Here is an 18,004-nt window from a genome sequence, read left to right as displayed (position 1 = left end):
ACAGTATGAAATGATATAGTTCTCACCTCCCTATGCTCTCTGTAATCTCAGTAAAAGTATGAATGAATGACATCAGGGTAAACCGATGTCAACAGCTGTCAACATGATGGGATGTATGCACACAACACATGCCTTCATGGTAGGACAATCAAGGAAAATCATTGGTTTAGCGAAAGTAGTGAACAGGTACAAGACACCTTAAGTGCTCTCCTCTTGTTCGCTGCCTTCAGATGCTGCAGGGGTTTTATGTACTGAAGCAGATTGACAGGAAATACTGTACTGTAATGATTGTTAGATTCATCATTTGCAATGACAATAGAAGATCTATAACCAGGATGGCCGAGTGGTTAAGGCGTTGGACTTAAGATCCAATGGGCAATAGCCCTCGTGGGTTCGAACCCTACTCCTGGTATCATATTAGTGAGTACTTCGTCCTTCATTGATTAACAGAACATCAATGTTTGAGTTGAACGCCAACTAATGCGGTTCAGTTTATAATGTCATTTCAAAACCATTCTGAAATACTGCATAGATAAAACCCCAAGCTTTTACACGTGAAATGACAATATATTGTTGTCTATTTGCTTGAAGCAACCAAGTCCTTCCACAGTGCCCTGAACTCAGGCCAAGATATTAACTTTAGACACAAGATACTTCAATTTGATCTCATAATATAAAATGGGTAGACGGTTTTAATGCGATTTTGTGACTGGTAACAGTGCTGGAGCATTGGAGTGGTGTCTGTCTGAAACGTATATACAATATACCTTCATTAAGGATGGTCTGTCACTGTGTTGATTTAATACAAGGTATATATTACAGCATATAACCCTGAGTAAGGAAAACAGCTTTTTTTGCCGGGCAGAATTGCCTCTAAACAATGAGTGGTGGAGAAATGCTAAGCAGTGAAGAGAATCAGTGTCGGTCTGATTGCTGGTGGAGCCTGATCTTTAAAGAGCTAAAGGCCAAAGCTAATAAGCACTTGACTAGCAGACGTGTCCAGTGACAGGAGAATAGAAAAGAGCAGACACTCTGACCTTTCCTCATGAAGACTTGACCGGGGAAGAAGAAAAGAGATTGGAGGGAAACTCAGAGACACAGCGGAACTCCAAAGATCTGCTGTGTCCGCCCTGACAGTATAAATGAAAGTAATGTAATTGAGGTGAACTGATGGCTGACGGCCCGAACACTTTGTGTCACGGCTGTCGCTTCGAATCAAAGAGATCTCCATGGTTTCTCTGCCTCGGTGTCTGTCAAGGCACCCGGAGCCAGACCATTGAGGGAAGTGGTTTCATCCTCCTACGACATCCCCGCTCAGACGGCCAAGCAGAGGAAGAGGGAACAGCGAGGCACTCCCACAGGAAATGTGGAGTACGAATGGGTTACAGCTCCTCCGTATAACCACAAGTTAAAGTATGTCTTCAGATCGAGGTCCTTACTCTACAACAGGGTTGTCCAAACTACAGCCTGGGGTCCAAATGCGGCACGAAGGCCATTTTGAATCGGCCCTCAGCAAATTCAAAAAGTAAAATGGAATATGGCCCACACATGAAACTTGTGCTTGTCTTATGTCGTACTTCTTAAATATATAAGTACATATATGTTACAGGCACTAGCAGTGGTGGAAGAAGTATTCAACATTTTTTACAAATTCCATGATCCTTAAATACTCAGTTTCTAGTAAAAGTCCTGAAAATGAAAATGTTACTTAAGTTTTACAGTATTATATTAATTGAGATAATTGAATGATGCTGTTTTCATAACTACCAAATACATATATGTAGTTTTTAAATGTGGGGCAAATTACTAAGGATGTGTAAAATACAAGATATATTTGTAAAGGTTATACAGTAACGAGAGACATGTAAACGGACAGTGAGGCAGAAAGGTACTGATCAGCCAGACAGGAAGTGGGACAGAGAGCCACACAGCTTCCAGCGATGCACAATCAGCTGGAAAGACATGCTACAGACAGGCTGTAATAGGTGCCAGGACCAGAGTAGGCGCCGGTCATTTGCATGAGAATACAGAGAGTCAGGAGGGTAATTCCAGTGGTATGATAACTCGTCAGCCTGACACCGAGTCCAGCAGGAAGCTAATGGGCTCAATGCAGCACCAACAGAAGCAGCAGGCTGGAAAACACTGCAGGTCCACTGCAGGGGGAAGCACGAGAGATTTACTTTTTCTAAAAGCCACAACGCAGAAAGGGCAGTTTGAGAAAAATATTTTTCATGTCATTTAGCTGACGCTTTTATCCAAATCCACGTCAAGTGCCTACGGGAGCAATTCAGGGGATAAGTATCTTGCCTAACAGTCAGGCTGCAGAGGTGGAGATGGTACCTCCAACCGTCCGATAGAAAGGTTGCACTTACAGCCTGCTCTATAAAATGCGACTCTGGTGGGACTCGAACCCACAGCCTTTGAGTTACATCTCTAATTAGTGACTAGAAGTCCAACGCGCTGTCCATTGCGCTAGAGAGCCTCTCAACTTGTAGTTCTACTGAATCAATGACAGCTAATGGCATGTGAAAGCTCCTATGAGTTTATAATTCTTGATGAAAGGTAACTCTGGGAATTCTTGTGGTAAAAATGACTATTCTTTTCATAATAGTCTGTGGCACATGAGACTCCTTATCACTCAAATTGTAAACTCACCTTGTTCTCCACCACCAGCTGACCGTCCACCAGCTGTTTGGTGATGGTAACATGTAGAGACTTTATCAACGATTTTAAATGTAAACAGCTTCCCAGATTTGTTGTAAAGTCGAAGGCTGGAAAACCAAAACGAATTAAGCTGAAAGATGATAGAAAAGCTCTCAGGGATCTACGGAAACCACGGCTGTGATGCTGCCAAGAGACAAGTGTTCAGGAGTTTGGGTTTTGGGTTAGTTTGTATTTATTACAACTGTGGTTACCGTGGTCATGCTACTAGGAGGTCTATGGCTCAGTGTGTGGAGCGGCTCATTCCCAAGCTCTTCCTATGCTCATGCCGAAGTGTCCTTGTCCCACACTGCTCCACAAGGGAACAGACATCGGTGTGTGTTAGCATTAGATGAGATGATAGGCAGTTTAGCAGCTCGTACAGCAGCCCTGCAAACAAATGTGTGAGTGAATGTCCACTTACAACATTCCTAGAAGCAGTCCTTAGAGATTAAGTGTTACTGCGCTGGTGTTAGCAGAGGAACTTTCCAGAGGTCACAAAGGAAAGCTAACTACAGTTTGCTCGATACTTGATTAGCTGGTCGTTGTTACGCAGTCAGTCCTAATTTCTCACTCTTTAGGAAAGCGATGGCTGTGGCACAATTATCGCGTTCATGTCTATTTCAGCATAATTGCAGTGTCAGAGTCAGTGATAACTGTCAGCGTCGCCCAGGGAAGAAAGAAACGGTTTCAAAACGAACACTGCTATTAACTGTTGGCAGGAAGACAGAATTAGTTTGCACCGGAGAAAATGAAAATGTGACAGCAGAAGACAGACAAGAGCTGGAGAAAGAGGAAGATGAGAGAGAGAGGGTGGAAAGAATGAGAGAGAGAAGGGGAAATAGTTCATTCTTCCTCAGGTTCCTGATAAAAGGCCATTCACCTCCAATCAATAGACTATCAGGGCTTTTTATCCACTCATAGTGTCAGACCCAGAGCTATCAGGCCTCCTCTGAGATCAGACACATCAGGTCAGAGTCTCAAGCACGACGGCCTCCGGTCTCACTGCAGAGAGAAACTGCTGCTGCGTTATTTAAAGTGTGTGAGGGAGAAAGGTTACATGAGGTTGTTGTCTCCCTTTGGCAAAAAAAAAAAGTGTTATCGTCTTTAAAAAAATGTAATAATCCTTCTTAACACTTTGATCCCGATTGCAATATCTCAACAACAATTGGATGGTGGCCCGAAAAACTTTTGTAGAAACATTCATTTTACCCTTAGGATGAATTTTAATAGCTTTGGTGATCCTCTGACTTTTCATCAAACTGTAAAATCAGGTCAAAATGTCTCAAATTCTTTGGTTTTATAAAATAAAATACGTGCAAAGTACAATAAATAATGACATGCACATCAAATCAGTAGCATTAGCATTGTCGTTTTGAGTTAGCATTTAGCTCAAGGCGATGTGTACTAAAGTAAGTGGCTGCAGACTCTTGTTTAAATACTTTACCATAGAATAAGACATTCACACACATCCGTTATAGTGCTCATGTCTTGTTAGGAAGCAGATTCCTATATATATATTTACTTAATATTCCTTGTTTTGTAGCATGAAATGTGGAGCTATGATCTATTGTTACATCTGTGAAAACAACATGTAACGTAACCATTACCTGGATGATTCTGAATGTGTGCAATGTTCTGGATTCCAGCTGACAGCCTGATTAAATCCTTGGTAAAGATGCTGTGTAAGTGGTATTTCAAAACTGATATACCCTGCTCACTTAGAGGCTAAATGAATAGCTGCTCCTCAGAGAGCGGCTGGAGGAGGCAGAGGGTTAGCGGTGGCGGCGGGAGATGGAAAAGAGATGGAGATGTTTCATTTATTCATTGATTTCCTCAACGCTCTCCGGGATCCTGCACCATGAATGTTGCAGAGGAGGAAATATGGCACACACACAAACACACACACACACACACACACACACACACACACACACACAGCTTTCCTTATCTTACCACTACATGCTAGGTTTTAGATTAGGGTAATGCATGAAAGCTACCACTGTCGGGAGGTTGTTTGTTAAGCCGTGTTTATTTGCCGTCGAAGCAAAAGTCGCATCTCCTTGCTCCAGTCACACTTTAAATTACCAGCTGTTGTCTATTACGTTCTGAGAGTTCTTCTACTGCTTCTCCCACAAGCTGAGTTTTTCATTTATACTTGAGGCTTCAACATCTCTACAACACTCAGAGGAGCACTAGTCGTTTTTACTCCAAACACACCTAGAGGTTTTAACTGCAGGTGTTCACATATCTTTTTTTATGAATTAATATCTGACATATTTGGCTCTCCTGTCTCTTGTAGGAGTTAATGAGAGACCAGGAAATGTCAGCAGCATTACAGAAGACTGGCTTTAGTGTCAGCAAAAGGGCAACGATGAAAATTAGATTCTACATGAAGCCTTCACTACATGACATAAAATTTGACCTTTACTGCTTCATACTTATAGAAGTCTTGGGAGTGATTTAGACTCTTCAGCTGCTCTTAAAAAGTCAAATCTTATCTTTAAATTCATTAAATGTTCTGGAAACTGTGGCAGGGGAAGGAAGATCCATGCTAGCAGCACAGCAGAGAGCCGAGGCTGGATCATCAAACAAGCTGATGACAGAGCAGGAATCGGCGGGCTCTCTTGCTTTCTGTCGATCCCCAGGGTGGTGGAAATCATTCAGATCCAGATTAAACTCATCCCAGAGTCCCAGCTGATTCTGGGCTTTGATGTCGGGATGAAGCAGCGAAGCCCGCAGAAATCCACCACAACAAACCGTGATCGTCATTTTGTCAAAGCCTCACATCAATACCCAGCACAGGACTCCTGGCTGGGGCTTTATGTTAGGCGAACACACATTCACATTCATCTTCGTGGCAAAAACCTTCACAACAAACAGAGAATAAAGGCGGGACATGCAGGTATTGCTTGTTCATCTGTCAGTCTGTAGGATTTGATCCTTCTCGGGAAAAAATGTTTCTTTATTTGTTATGTTTTTTGTGTCCTGAGCTCAACTAAAGTCTCTTGAAGTGAGAAAAACCACCTCTTCATCTCCATTAGACTTTTCACTGGATTATGAAAAGATAACTATTAGGAAGGAAATTCAGGTTAAAGCAGCAACAGGACTCCGATCGAAACACAGGTAAGAGTTCACACAAGGATAAAAAGAAGGACACATAAAGATTGTCAGGAACAGAACCTCACAGGTATTACCTCAATCCCTATTTCTCTGAAACAAAACCAAAAATAATGCTAGCAGTGTGAATTCATCCACACTGTATGTACATCTTACCGTCTCTCCTGTTGAGTTTGGCGAAGCCCGGCGCGTGGCTGCTGGACAGCTGAGAGGAGCTTCTGAAGGACGATGGAGGCAGACTGGACACCAGAGCGCTATCACACACTTCTGTCGACCAATCACAGAACAGAAAAAACACACATTTTAATTGCAAAATAATTCCACAAGTTTAAACAGTTTGAAGATGATATCTGGAAGAAGTGAGGCGTTTTCTGTCATGCACATTTTAAGGCTCAGTTTTATGACTCGGTTAGCATCGCAAGGATTCATTGGATGTAGAAATAAGATCTGTGGCAAACACAAGTCTAGGATAATCACACGCTTTCTTCAGCAGGATAATCTCCACATGATTATTGAAACATAAATGCAATCACCAGAAATAAAAAGCTAACGTCAGGCTATAAAGGAACTACATCAGGCTGTGCATCATCGTTGCTAAGCTAATGGTGGCTAATGTTCAGCATGATGTCTCATTGAAGACGTTAGAAACTAACTAACTATTAGACTAGACCCTATTTCAGGCTTCTAATCAAAACACCTGCAACCTGCAACAAGTACTGGTGATTTGCCTTATAAAAAGCCACCTTTAACTACAATATATCTAGCAGCATCCAGTCCTCTTCCAGAAAAAAAACAACTTGATGTTAAGTAAGAAGAAGTAAGGTCCTATCCAATGTTAGCCATAAATGTTTTGTTGTCATTCTGATATTCCTGTTTTATTTTGTTTCTCACATCTCTGTGTCATCACGTCCCACCTTTAATTGAACCCCACCTGCGTAACCATGCCTAATTGGTCTCCCCTGTGCCCCATTATCATCCTGTGCTCACATCCCCCTCAGTGCCAGTTCCTCTTTGTACTTTCAAGCGTTCCAGCTGTTTTTTCCCCTAAGTATTTACCTTTGACGTGTTCCTGACCCAGCTTCATTTCCTGACCCGGTTCCTCGTCTGTTTTGGTTGACCTCCCGTGTACCGAACCTTTGCTAGTAAAGACTTTCTTTGAAACTAAAACCTCTGTCCCTGAGTCGTGCTATTGTGTCTTCTACCTGTGTTCACTTAACAACACTTATTCTTGAGTGGTTCCGCATATAGAGGTTAAAACAGGGAAAAAATGGGGCAGGATCAGTAGATTTCTGTTAGCTTTAAGAGCTTAGAAGTGGAGTTTTATCATTGATCTGCAGGTTAAATGTCAACTAAGTGAAAAAGCCCTTTGATATAACACTCCCTTCTGTCAGTACAGCAGGTTAACACAGGACCGCCTCCTCTCTCAGCAGGAGTATAAACATTTCATGGGTCAAAATCACAAAACAAGATGCGTCCGAAGTGTTCTCCAGAGGGGAAATCACAGCTCGGAGATCGACAGTTAAGACCACGCTGAGGGCATCACAATATCAGACGCAGCTGGAGATGGGTAATAATTCTCCATCTGTTTGTCTGGGAGAAAAAGTGCTGAGTTGTTAAAAACAGAAGGATGTGAGCTCACTGATTCTGAGAGGGGAAAATAATCAGCAATAAAGAAATGAATTGTGTCGTTAAATAACAAAATCAAATCCAACGTTTGTCACAGCTTCATCTCTGTCGAGTCTGTGGATGTTGGCACACGAGACGCTCTAATCATAGAGAGGCCGGTCTTATGTTCCCCAGGTGGAAACAGGTCCTTCAGCTGTAATGGCGCCACGGTAGATGAATGAACAGTGTGATAATGTGGATGAATGAATGCTGTAATCATGCCGCGTTGTTAAGATGAATGGCGTCCAGACCGGCTCATTACAGGCTGATCCTGATGGAGACGAATCAGTGTTGTCAGAAGGAACCTCCCTGATGCTTTATGGACGGCAATCAACACGTCATGTATTATACCGTAATGCAATAATTAGTGTCAATTGTTTTAATAGACTTGCATAAACTCCTTCTGGATGTTTTTTTTTTTATACAACTGAAAGCTCTGGGGACGTGTGTCTCCAGCTTTTTCCTTCAATTGATTTGAGAAACCGGAAAGTGTAAAGATTGTCTCCACGCCACAAATCATATTGTTTTTGTTCAAAAGAGCAAATTATGTAAAGGAATTGTAGGTGAATCTAATTTTATTATTTTGTATTTGCAATCGTTGTTTTATTAACAATTTTCCCTACCTTGTGCCATAGTAGACCTCAGAGTAAAAGGCCCTCTACACATAAGTGTTAGCTTTAGGAGCAACACACACATCTCAATGATCATTCACAGCTTTCCCCTCTGTCAGCCAATCTAACGCTGCCTCCATGTAAAGCCTCTCTGTTAATGGATGTTGTTCTCCAGCGCTGAGATAAGAGCCAATTACTCTGATTCACGCTGCGGTCCGATCCTCTGACAACACCGCTTCAGCTTCCATTACTCCGTCAACATTAGTGTACTTCATCTCAACGGCGCAAGGTCTTCATCTGCCTCTCAGTATCCACCAAGGCCTGATGATCTCACTGTTTCAAGAGGAATAACGCTCCATTCATTCCAACATGACCGATTTCACAACGGCATTAAAACATGTTCTAGCTGAACTGTGACCCTATGCAACATCCCGTCATGTCGTTAAGTTAGAGTTTCAAGTTCACGTTTAGTTCATAGTCGAGGTTAGATTTATGTTTAGTCTCTTTGTTCACCTGTCATTGCACTTCCTGTTTTATTTTGTACTTACCTTTCCCTCTCGTTTCAGAGCCTTCCTGCTTGTGATTGTCCACCCCCTCCCTTGATTGTTGCCACCTGTGTCCCATTACCTCTTGTACATATAGTCCTCGTCTCCCTTTGTCCTGTGCCAGTTCGTCTTGTGTCTTTAGTCGTCAAGAGAGCCAGCATTTCATGGCAAGAAACCTTAGTAGATAGTTTTCAAAGTCAAGTTTATTTGTCTCAAGTAAAGACTTTTTGAACTTTGAAACATTCTTTTGAGTCGTGCATTTGAGTCTAAGTGTCGGTGTCACATTCCTAACACACTTTACCTGCAACATTTGGTGGCCTGACAGTCTTTAATTTAGTTTGAGATATTGAAGAGAGACAGTAAAGTTACTTCAAACTTGACATGGTCATAGTCAAGGCCATTCTGAAGCGTCCCCTTGAAAATGTCAGCAACTCCACGACGGATTTGCCAAATGTTGGGAAATTATAAAAGTTAGAATACAGTAAAATAACTTATCCACACTCAAGTTTGGAAATGAGACGATGTGTTGAATTACATTAAGGTGGGTTTCCCTTATGGCCGTAGTGAGGGACACACACGCAGAAATCCATTGCAATTGTTAGCACACCTAATGTTGAGATCATTTTGATTACGGCACGCATTCGCTGTGGCATCGTTTCCACGAGCTTCTGCAACGTCACAACATTTATTTCTGTCCTGCATTCATTTTTTCGCCAAGATCTTGTATCGATGACGGGAGATTCAGACCACTGCGCAAAGTCTTCTCCAGCACATCCCAAAGATCCTCAATCGGGTTCAGGTCTGGACTCTGTGGGGGCCAATCCATGTGTGAGAATGAGGTCTCATGCTCCCTGAACCACTCTTTCACAGTCTGAGCCCGATGGATCCTGGCATTGACCTCTTGGAACATGCCCGTGCCATCAGGGGAGAAGAAACCCATGGATGGAATAACCTGGTCCTTCAGGATATTCAGGAGTCAGCTGACCTCATTCTTTGGGCACATTACTGAACCTAGACCAGACCAACTGCAGCAACCCCAGATCATAGCACTGCCCCCCACAGGCTTGTGACCTTTTTTTTTTGCTGTTGTATCTAATGTAAACTACGGCTGTCATTCCCTGGCTTTTTCACACCTTTAATACAAAAGACTGGCAATCTTCTGTTCCCTCGACAGACGGCAAGGGGCCACTGGACAATGTCTTGTGTCCCTTGTTTCCTGCTTCTCTGTATAAATGACTTTTGAACTCTGAGAGACGGGGTCAAATGCATCTGCCCTTCCAACTTGAAATAAGATTAAATGCTTTAAAGTCTTTATTAAATAACACAACTTTGGTGAAGCTTGTAGATTTATTCATTTCTAACCAGAAGGTGGTTAAGTGTGGAATTCCCACCACAGTAAACTTACCACACCGGTCACCGGGCTCACTTTGCACGGGTGCTGGAAGAGCTGATAGCCACTTGTAAAGCTCAACTGTTAGGTGCATTATTGAGCATGTGGTACAGCTGATGGGTCAAATATATTTCCTAGTATTTGGTTATTGGAGTTGAGACCAAAAACAGAGCAAAAAGAAGCAACTATGTCAGAAGTTCAACAACTTTGTAAAGACATACTCATTCCTGTTCCTAAAACAGATGCAGGCTCAAGAATGATATCATCAACAGTTTTATTGATGAAAAGTTTTACTTGAGAAACTTCAGCCCGCCTCCAGCCTGGCCTCAGAAGCTCTGAGCAGTTTCTCTCTGATGGTGAAATTATCTGGTACTAACTGAGTCTGGAGACAATTTAGGACACTCTCTTATGGCAGCCATCATTAAGAATCCTGATGTAGAGTGACATTACTCAGACTGAGCGTCACAGTGGCTCTTTAGTTGGTATTTTATATTTCCTTCATTAGTAATAGAGTAGTTTTGAGTCTCATACATATTCAATGTGACTCTTTTAAATGTGCTGTAGCTGCTCCACATCATCAGAGGGCCTGCAGCTCTGTGTTCCCCTGGAGCTGCTCCTGATAGTCTTTATCCCTGCAGGCGTTGACCTGACAGACACTTGTTACTGTGGGTGGTGGGTGGGGGTGGCCTCAGCGGGAAAAGCAGGGGAATTACAGTAGTCTGAAGAGGTGAAATGAGAGGGACGGCTCTCCAAGGCCGAGTGCTGTAATCCCTGAGGAGATAATGTGTGGTGAGGGAACACTCACCAGAGAGAGGGAGCGGAGCGGTTTGAAAACATCGGGCAGGTTTTTGCCGTTTAAGAGCTGATGTCCCTGACATTGTGGCCAGTGGAGCAAACACACAGAGCGCTCAGAGGGAAGTGGAGCTAAATGCTGAATACCTGCTGGACTCTGCAGCCACTGAACCTCGACACTGACCCCGGCTGTGTAAGACAGAGATCCTTCCTGAATATTAAACTGCTCCTTCATCCTTTACACAAAAACAAACGCTCCTCCTTTCTATTTCTGTCAGATTTGACCTCCAATCCAGGGCAAACGGTTTCCTCTGACATTTTAAAGAAACACAACACCTCATAAACAACTGAAAATACAAGACAATCCAAGACAAGAGCTCTTCCACGCATGACGAGCAGCGACAGAACAAATATATGTTTCTGGTACGAGTTCATTTAGAAATAGGCTGTTTTATCTCTACTGAATTTTCAGAATAACCACATTAACATTCCCGAAAAAGAGAATTTCCGCCTCCGGTGAAACAACAAAAGAAGGAAAGTCGGACAAAATCCGAGCACAGAGGAAGCCATTGCTTTGACATGTGAGTGATGGGAAATATCTCTTCATTTCGATCAGATATCCTCCTGGACGCCCATCACTCACCCTCCAGCCGATCCAAGTCTATCATTTTGCGGAAATCCCAAATGGAGAGTTTGACGGCAGTGAAAAAAAAACCTCAAAGGATTTTTTTCTTGAATCTATTTGAAGCCTTCAGTCATACCTGCCAGAGAGTGAGGACATGGCTCATTCCCCTGCATTGTCAACTTCTTTACTGTCTTACTGAAAGTGTCCACAGAGTCCGTGACCGAGCTGCACACCCTGAATGCCGATGAGCTCCATCCATCACCTCGGCAAACAGCAGTGAACAGAAGGTCCTGCACTTCAGAGCTCTGTAAAGCCCCACAAACCCAGAGTGCAGTGCTGCTCAGTGTGAGCCCAGCCCACTTCTTTATCCATTCAGAGCATGCAGCAGTAAGCAGGATAATGATGCACCGGCCATGGTTGTCTTTTGCTCCCCAGCACTAACAATCATCCTCCAGCAGAGAAACGTCAATGTTGATTTCACTAATCCACACCTGCAGTTTGACCTGAAGGGGGTCGAGCCTGCTGGATATATGCAAAGGACTAAAGCAGTGAAAACAGAACAGCGGAGATACTTTGCATTCTTGTTTTCTTCAACTTGATTGTACAGATTTTCAAGCGTTCTTCAAGAGTTACAATCACCCAAAAGGACCAAAGACTCATTCCTTATCAGAAATCACATGCTTCTGCCTCATCTCTGTAGTGTTTGATGTTAAAAATAAAGCACTTTAATACCATTTTATCCACTACAGAGAGACAACGTAAGACGGTTCCAATAAGAAAGCTGCCCAACAAAGATGGGAACAAACAGTCAATCTTTTTCCTCAAAACAACAACAAACGATTTGAAAATACTTCAGAGAGCAGATTGATTTCACCTTTGTGTCGCTTGTCAAGTGAATAACAAAGTCCCAAACCGGACTCTTTCCAGATATATCTCATGGTCATGTTATTATCAGTGTTACATGCGGATAAGTACATTGATTGTTATAGTGGGATTCATGTTTTTTGAAACCACCGACTCACCTACTGAAGTATTATTTCAAGCAGTCAAATCTTTATTATTAGCTTCATCATTGACATAATGAGATATTAGCAGCTGCAGTTCAATAAAAAGCATGGCTTCAAATACGCCTAGGATAAAAGAAGTACAAAAGGTTTTACGGAATAGTTTTTGGGAAGCACAAACAATATTATTTGAGACTTAATGTTTACCTGAGAAGCCAAGCTTTCTTTAACCAAGTAGCTTTGGTTGCATACATGATCATGTATGCAGCAAACATGCAGTGTCTGCAGAACATTAGTGATGATTGATTTTGATTATCAAAGCCATGGAAAGTATTTTAGAAAACACAAAAATCTGTCGTTTATGCCATTAGGGGGAAGTTGGATGAGTTTGAATTGCTATATTAGATGCTTCTCCACAATTACTCTACATTTACATTGCCTATTAGAACAGATCACAAAAAGTGTCAGGAGATATCCGGTAGAAATATACGCATTTATTATCTTGCGTTTTCTATTTTCTATTTTAATTCATTCCAACATCCCTTAACGCTCGGACAGTAACTCATCTGCTCTTTTCTCTCAACAGGATTTGTCTTGAATCCAGCCTCGCAGCTTTTAAAGTGAGCAGCTCAGCACTTCTCACTGCTTTTAACAACTACAGAAATATTTTGTTTCCCAATTCGTCACCCCAGCTGTCAAACACACTCCTGCATAATGTTAATTCCTCGTGGCCTTCAGCCGCTACCCAGCTGGAAAATAAGCTCATTATGTAGAGCACAATCCGCAGGAACACAGCCCACACACACAGATCCGTGAAAACAGCTCCCCGATGCACCCGGCACTCTGCACCACCGTGCCTCTGAAAGGATCACACACACTCCTCTCTGTGGGAGGCTGCGTGGGAAACACACATCAACCAAATCAAGTGATCAAAAACACCGACAGCAGCATTTAAAATCTCCTCATCTCTAAACTGCCATGTTTAACGCACACAAGCGCAGATAAGAAGGCAGAAATAACAAACTTGCACCGGGGTTCAGCAAACACTGATGAATAGTGTAGTTGCAGCTCATAGAGTCCTACTGGGAACCCGGAGGAGTCGAGTACCCCAAAGTTGTATGATATAAATGTACAGAACTGGTCCCCAGCACATAGAAACTGCCAGATGGTAACTTTCATATGTTGGGCAATTTGCACAATTAGCACAAGTTGCTTGAATTATCATTATAGCCGATGAGGACTATAGCAATATTGGAGTTGTTTGGGGGTTTATTTGGGATGCTGAGTCCATTTCTAACAAAAAATGGCAGCTTTAAACAGAAAATGGCAATATTTGTACTCTCACTGGGCTGATTTTGATTAACTTTGGGTGGATTTTGAAGATTTATGGGACTCTGGATCATTTGGATTGGACATATTTCCTATTTATTTAAAATCATCCAGAGTAGAGGTGAATATTGATCTGTGCTTTCTAGATCCAATGGTTTTAACATGGTATTCAAAATCAGTACAAAGATGGCGTCTTTCTGGTTAAAACTGTGATTTTTGATCCTGAAAATGTCAGAAATGATTCAGCATCCTCAATAACCCCCAGAACCACTCCAAAAGTTCTACCCATAGGTTATAATTCATGCTAATTAACGCAATTTATCTAATTGTGCAAATTGCCAAAACATGTGCAAGTTAGCACCCGACAGTTTACCCGTACTATAGATCCCAATCATAGAACTTTGGGGTACTGTGCTGGAAACCAGAGTTACAATGATGCAGATTTAGAGGGAAGGCTGCAGGCTAATGGCTTGAGGAGGAGAAATATATCATAAAATATCTAGCAATCCACCCGATGCACCAAGTAAATAATATGAATATATAAATGTCTCTTAATGGAGAGCAGCACAGCAACAAGTCTCCACGGGGGGGAAAAACAGTTTGGCACAAAATGCAATCTTCCTCTGTCACTCTTATAAAACACACAGCACGGGGATATCATTCAAGCAGCTCTGCAAATCTAATTTACTTCCAGGATAAAACACTGGATTGGACACCGGGGATTCATGAGATTGGAAGCGTTGCACCGGCAGAGAGGAGCTTATACTGCAAACGGTTTTAATGCAAATGAGTGTCGGAGCGGCACGCTGCGCCTTTTGTCTTTTTAATTGGAGCGAGCCAAACGTCAACATGCAGTGTTTCACTCATATTGTGGTCTGAGACTGGATATAGTATTGTCTGACATTTGGGTAATCATATCACAACAGTGTGCCCTTTCCCTGGAGGGTTTGTTGAAACTAAACAATACATCTCTTAGATCATAAATTAGACTTCCTTTGAAAACAACCTGTCCAATTGTTTAGCATTCACAAATACGCTTGAGTTTGTTCAGGCAGGTTTGAAAGTAAACTTTGAAGCCACTAACTGTTAATCTTCCTATGTAAGTTTATGGTTTTTCCTCGCTTGCTTTATCTAATCTTTATATCTGCAGTGTACCTTTGCTTCTGTAGCGCCGTCACTGTCCCCGCTGCGGGACGGATTACGGATTTCTGATTCTGATTTCTGGTGAGGATTGTTAGTGTTGTGAAGCATTGCAGAACTAAGCAAAGTGTTTGGTATGAGGATTACCATTTATGTGCTAAACTACCCAGGTGATTGTGGGTTAGCAATATATTTAATATGGCAACATAAACACACACTGCAGCACACACTGAAGAGTTCATGTTGAAACAAAGGTGTGTTGTGCTTTGGAGTGACCTAAACTACAACAGGGACTTTAAATGCTGTATTATATTGAAGAAATCCACTTAATTAACTGCAGCTCAATGAAACAAACACCTCTGCTTCACAAACACACATTATCTACATTAAAGGTCTCCTGTTATGCTATATTTCAACAATATATTGTAGGGCAATATCTATACAAAACATGTCTGTGAAGTGTGTTGTTGAAAATACCAAACAGATCACCCATTGTAGCCATGCGTCATCCCCCTCTATTTCAGCCCTGCTCCTGAAGTGCTGATTCTGTGACTGTTGCTTTAAATCTGAGCTGAAGCTGGCCACGCCCCTTTGGAGCGTCATGATCTCTCTCTCTGAAGAGAGAAGTTTCTAACAGAGAGACTCAGCTAAACGCTGCCGTGATCAAACCCCATATTATGTTCCAAACCACATCATTATTTCTGAAACACTTCTCAGTGTTTACCTCTAGAACAGAGACATTTAGGTCTTATATAAACAACAACTAGTCCCTCCTGCAGACATCCTGCACAGAGACCCAGAGGTGCTGCGGAGGGGATTCAGCTCGCGACTGTACAGTATATGGGGGACGATAGGTTGAGACGTTGCCAGTTCAATGTAAATCATCCCACATTTCTGATATGACATCATACCAAAAGCAAATCTGGATCAGCTCGTTTGTACTCCGCGTTTAGAGATGTGGGTAAGGAGGAAAAGAGAAAGGGTTGTATTTTCTGACACACCGGGGACACACATTGATGTATAAAGACAGCAAAAAGTGCATTTTGCATAATAGTGGACCTTTAAAGCCACAAATATACACAGCAATGCAGTTCCCCATAACTTCTCCTCTTGGGTACATAAAGATGAATGTGCTTACAGCAGCATGACATACATTTTGCGACATATTTTACAAAGACCTTTGCAACAACAACAATCTGATGCCTGATATAAACATGAAAAAAATCCTCCTATAGGGGCTTCAAATGGTGTTTGACCACATTATGGATATTAATCATACAAAAAAATGATGCAATATTATATCTTGTAAGGTTTGACCAGCGCTGGAACATCAACCATGTAAGAAGTTCACTGAAAGTAGCAGAGAAAATGCTCTGATTGGTTTTCTTCTTGGGTGGAACGGGGTCTAGTAAGTCGTGATTTATCAATAAACGATACAACCTGCCAAAGGTTGGCTGAGCAGTCCCATAGAAGCTCCTGATAGATGATGTTTCCACCTCTTATTGGCTCTGCAGAGGCTGACGGGCAGAGTCATTGTCTCACTCTGACCTAATGTACCTTTACGATGCCTTTAAATCTCACACTCAGCCAATAAAAAGAGCAGATTCTGGGCAGCATGACCCGACTGTACAGTTCATCTACAGTGTTTCTGCTGAGGCTTTAATGCCACATTCATCAAGGCAAGGCTGAGCTTCCTCACCCTGTTTGTTTAAAGGCCGTGCAGATAATCTATACCGTCGTGAGGTGAGGGGAAACGTGTTTCAAGTAACCTGAAGCAAGTACAACATCCAAGCTATGAACAGCAGAGAAAAGCAAACTCTTCACAGCCTCACTAGAAAACAGCTGGTCTGCAGGGACCTCACTGCAATAACACACACGTTATATCAGCTGCAGAGGCGAGAGGCTGGCTGTTGTTACCAAAGGCATTTGTGGTGTGTGTGTGTGTGTGTGTGTGTGTGTGTGTGTGTGTGTGTATTTTTGTGTGTGTGTGTGTGTGTATTTGTGTGTGTGTGTGTGTGTGTGTTTGTGTGAAATACAGCCTCTTAACACCCTCACTTAACCACCAACTAAAAGCCACCACTTTTCAGAGGCCAAGTACACTTATATATATATATGTGTGTCTGTGTGTGTGTGTGTGTGTGTGTGTGTGTGTGTGTGTGTGTGTGTGTGTGCTCCTCACTCTCAAGGTGAGATGATGCTGTGGCTGACATTTGATCGTTCAGCTTTGGGTTTTCGGTCGTAAAATATAACTCAGTGTCAGTAGGTATGATGTGCTTTTGTCGGAGAAGATTTCGGAAAGTAAGAGGACATAAGTAAAGGAGGTTTTTTCTGCATTCCCCGAGTTTGTTTCTGTTAACCACAACTCCCCAGTTACAGGAGTAAACAAAGGAGTCCAATGGAGGCTTTTTCACCCAGAGGGGAGGAGAGTGTTGGAGAGAAACTCCCCCTGGAGGAAACACAGGGACTTTGCTTTGTACTTGGTAAAAACTGTGTTGGTTTGCTTGTGTTAAAGGAGCTGTATTCCACCTTCTTCTTGACAATTTAGCAGATATGTTTGCAGTCGGGTCTGTCAGCAGTGTTTATCCCAATATATAAAAAGCACTGACATTGCTCCTTCTCCGCCTACCCACTTACGTCATGTCGAAGTGGTACAAAGTGTGGTTATATCCAAGCAGTGTTATGATTACAGTGACACGTATACGAGCACAATGTTAGCACCAGCATTAATGTACGTCTATAACACTTTACAGCCGCCCTCCCTCAGGACACATCAGAGGATAAGTGCCTCTGCAGATGATTTGATATCCTCCTCTCTTCTCAGATTCCCTTGAGGCTGGAAACACAAAGGCTACTGACACTCCTTCAAATAACTAAGGGAAACGTTTCTGTCCTGGTGGAGACGAGCATCGATGCAGCACTTTCACTCTGAGCTACTGGACCTTCGTAGGGAAGTGTAATTGGGGGAAAGCCGGGGTAAAACTCAAGACGTACCCCAATTAGGGAAGGGGTCAGACATGTAGGATATGGTGGTGGATATCCTGTCATAGCTTATTGGTCACAGACAAATCTGATAGGATGAAAAC

The 18,004-nt window shown here is 42.4% G+C and overlaps 1 protein-coding gene and 1 non-coding gene across 2 annotated transcripts in view; one reads left to right on the top strand and one right to left on the bottom strand.

The window, feature by feature from the left end:
• The window catches only part of LOC134866390 (contactin-associated protein-like 4), a 100,627-nt gene that overhangs the window by 68,922 nt on the left and 13,701 nt on the right, over window positions 1-18,004 (bottom strand). Inside the window, exon 3 of the mRNA XM_063886530.1 lies at window positions 5,977-6,087. Within this exon, the coding sequence (XP_063742600.1) occupies window positions 5,977-6,087 (111 nt within the window). The remainder of the gene's footprint in view (window positions 1-5,976; window positions 6,088-18,004) is intronic.
• On the top strand, window positions 330-412 carry trnal-uaa (transfer RNA leucine (anticodon UAA)). Its single transcript has one exon. It is a non-coding gene; the product is annotated as a tRNA-Leu (tRNA).

This window comes from Eleginops maclovinus, chromosome 6, assembly GCF_036324505.1.
Source record: "Eleginops maclovinus isolate JMC-PN-2008 ecotype Puerto Natales chromosome 6, JC_Emac_rtc_rv5, whole genome shotgun sequence".
NCBI classification, from domain to species: domain Eukaryota; kingdom Metazoa; phylum Chordata; class Actinopteri; order Perciformes; family Eleginopidae; genus Eleginops; species Eleginops maclovinus.
Note: the sequence above shows the minus strand (reverse complement) of the source record. Positions and strands in the feature narration are given on the sequence as shown.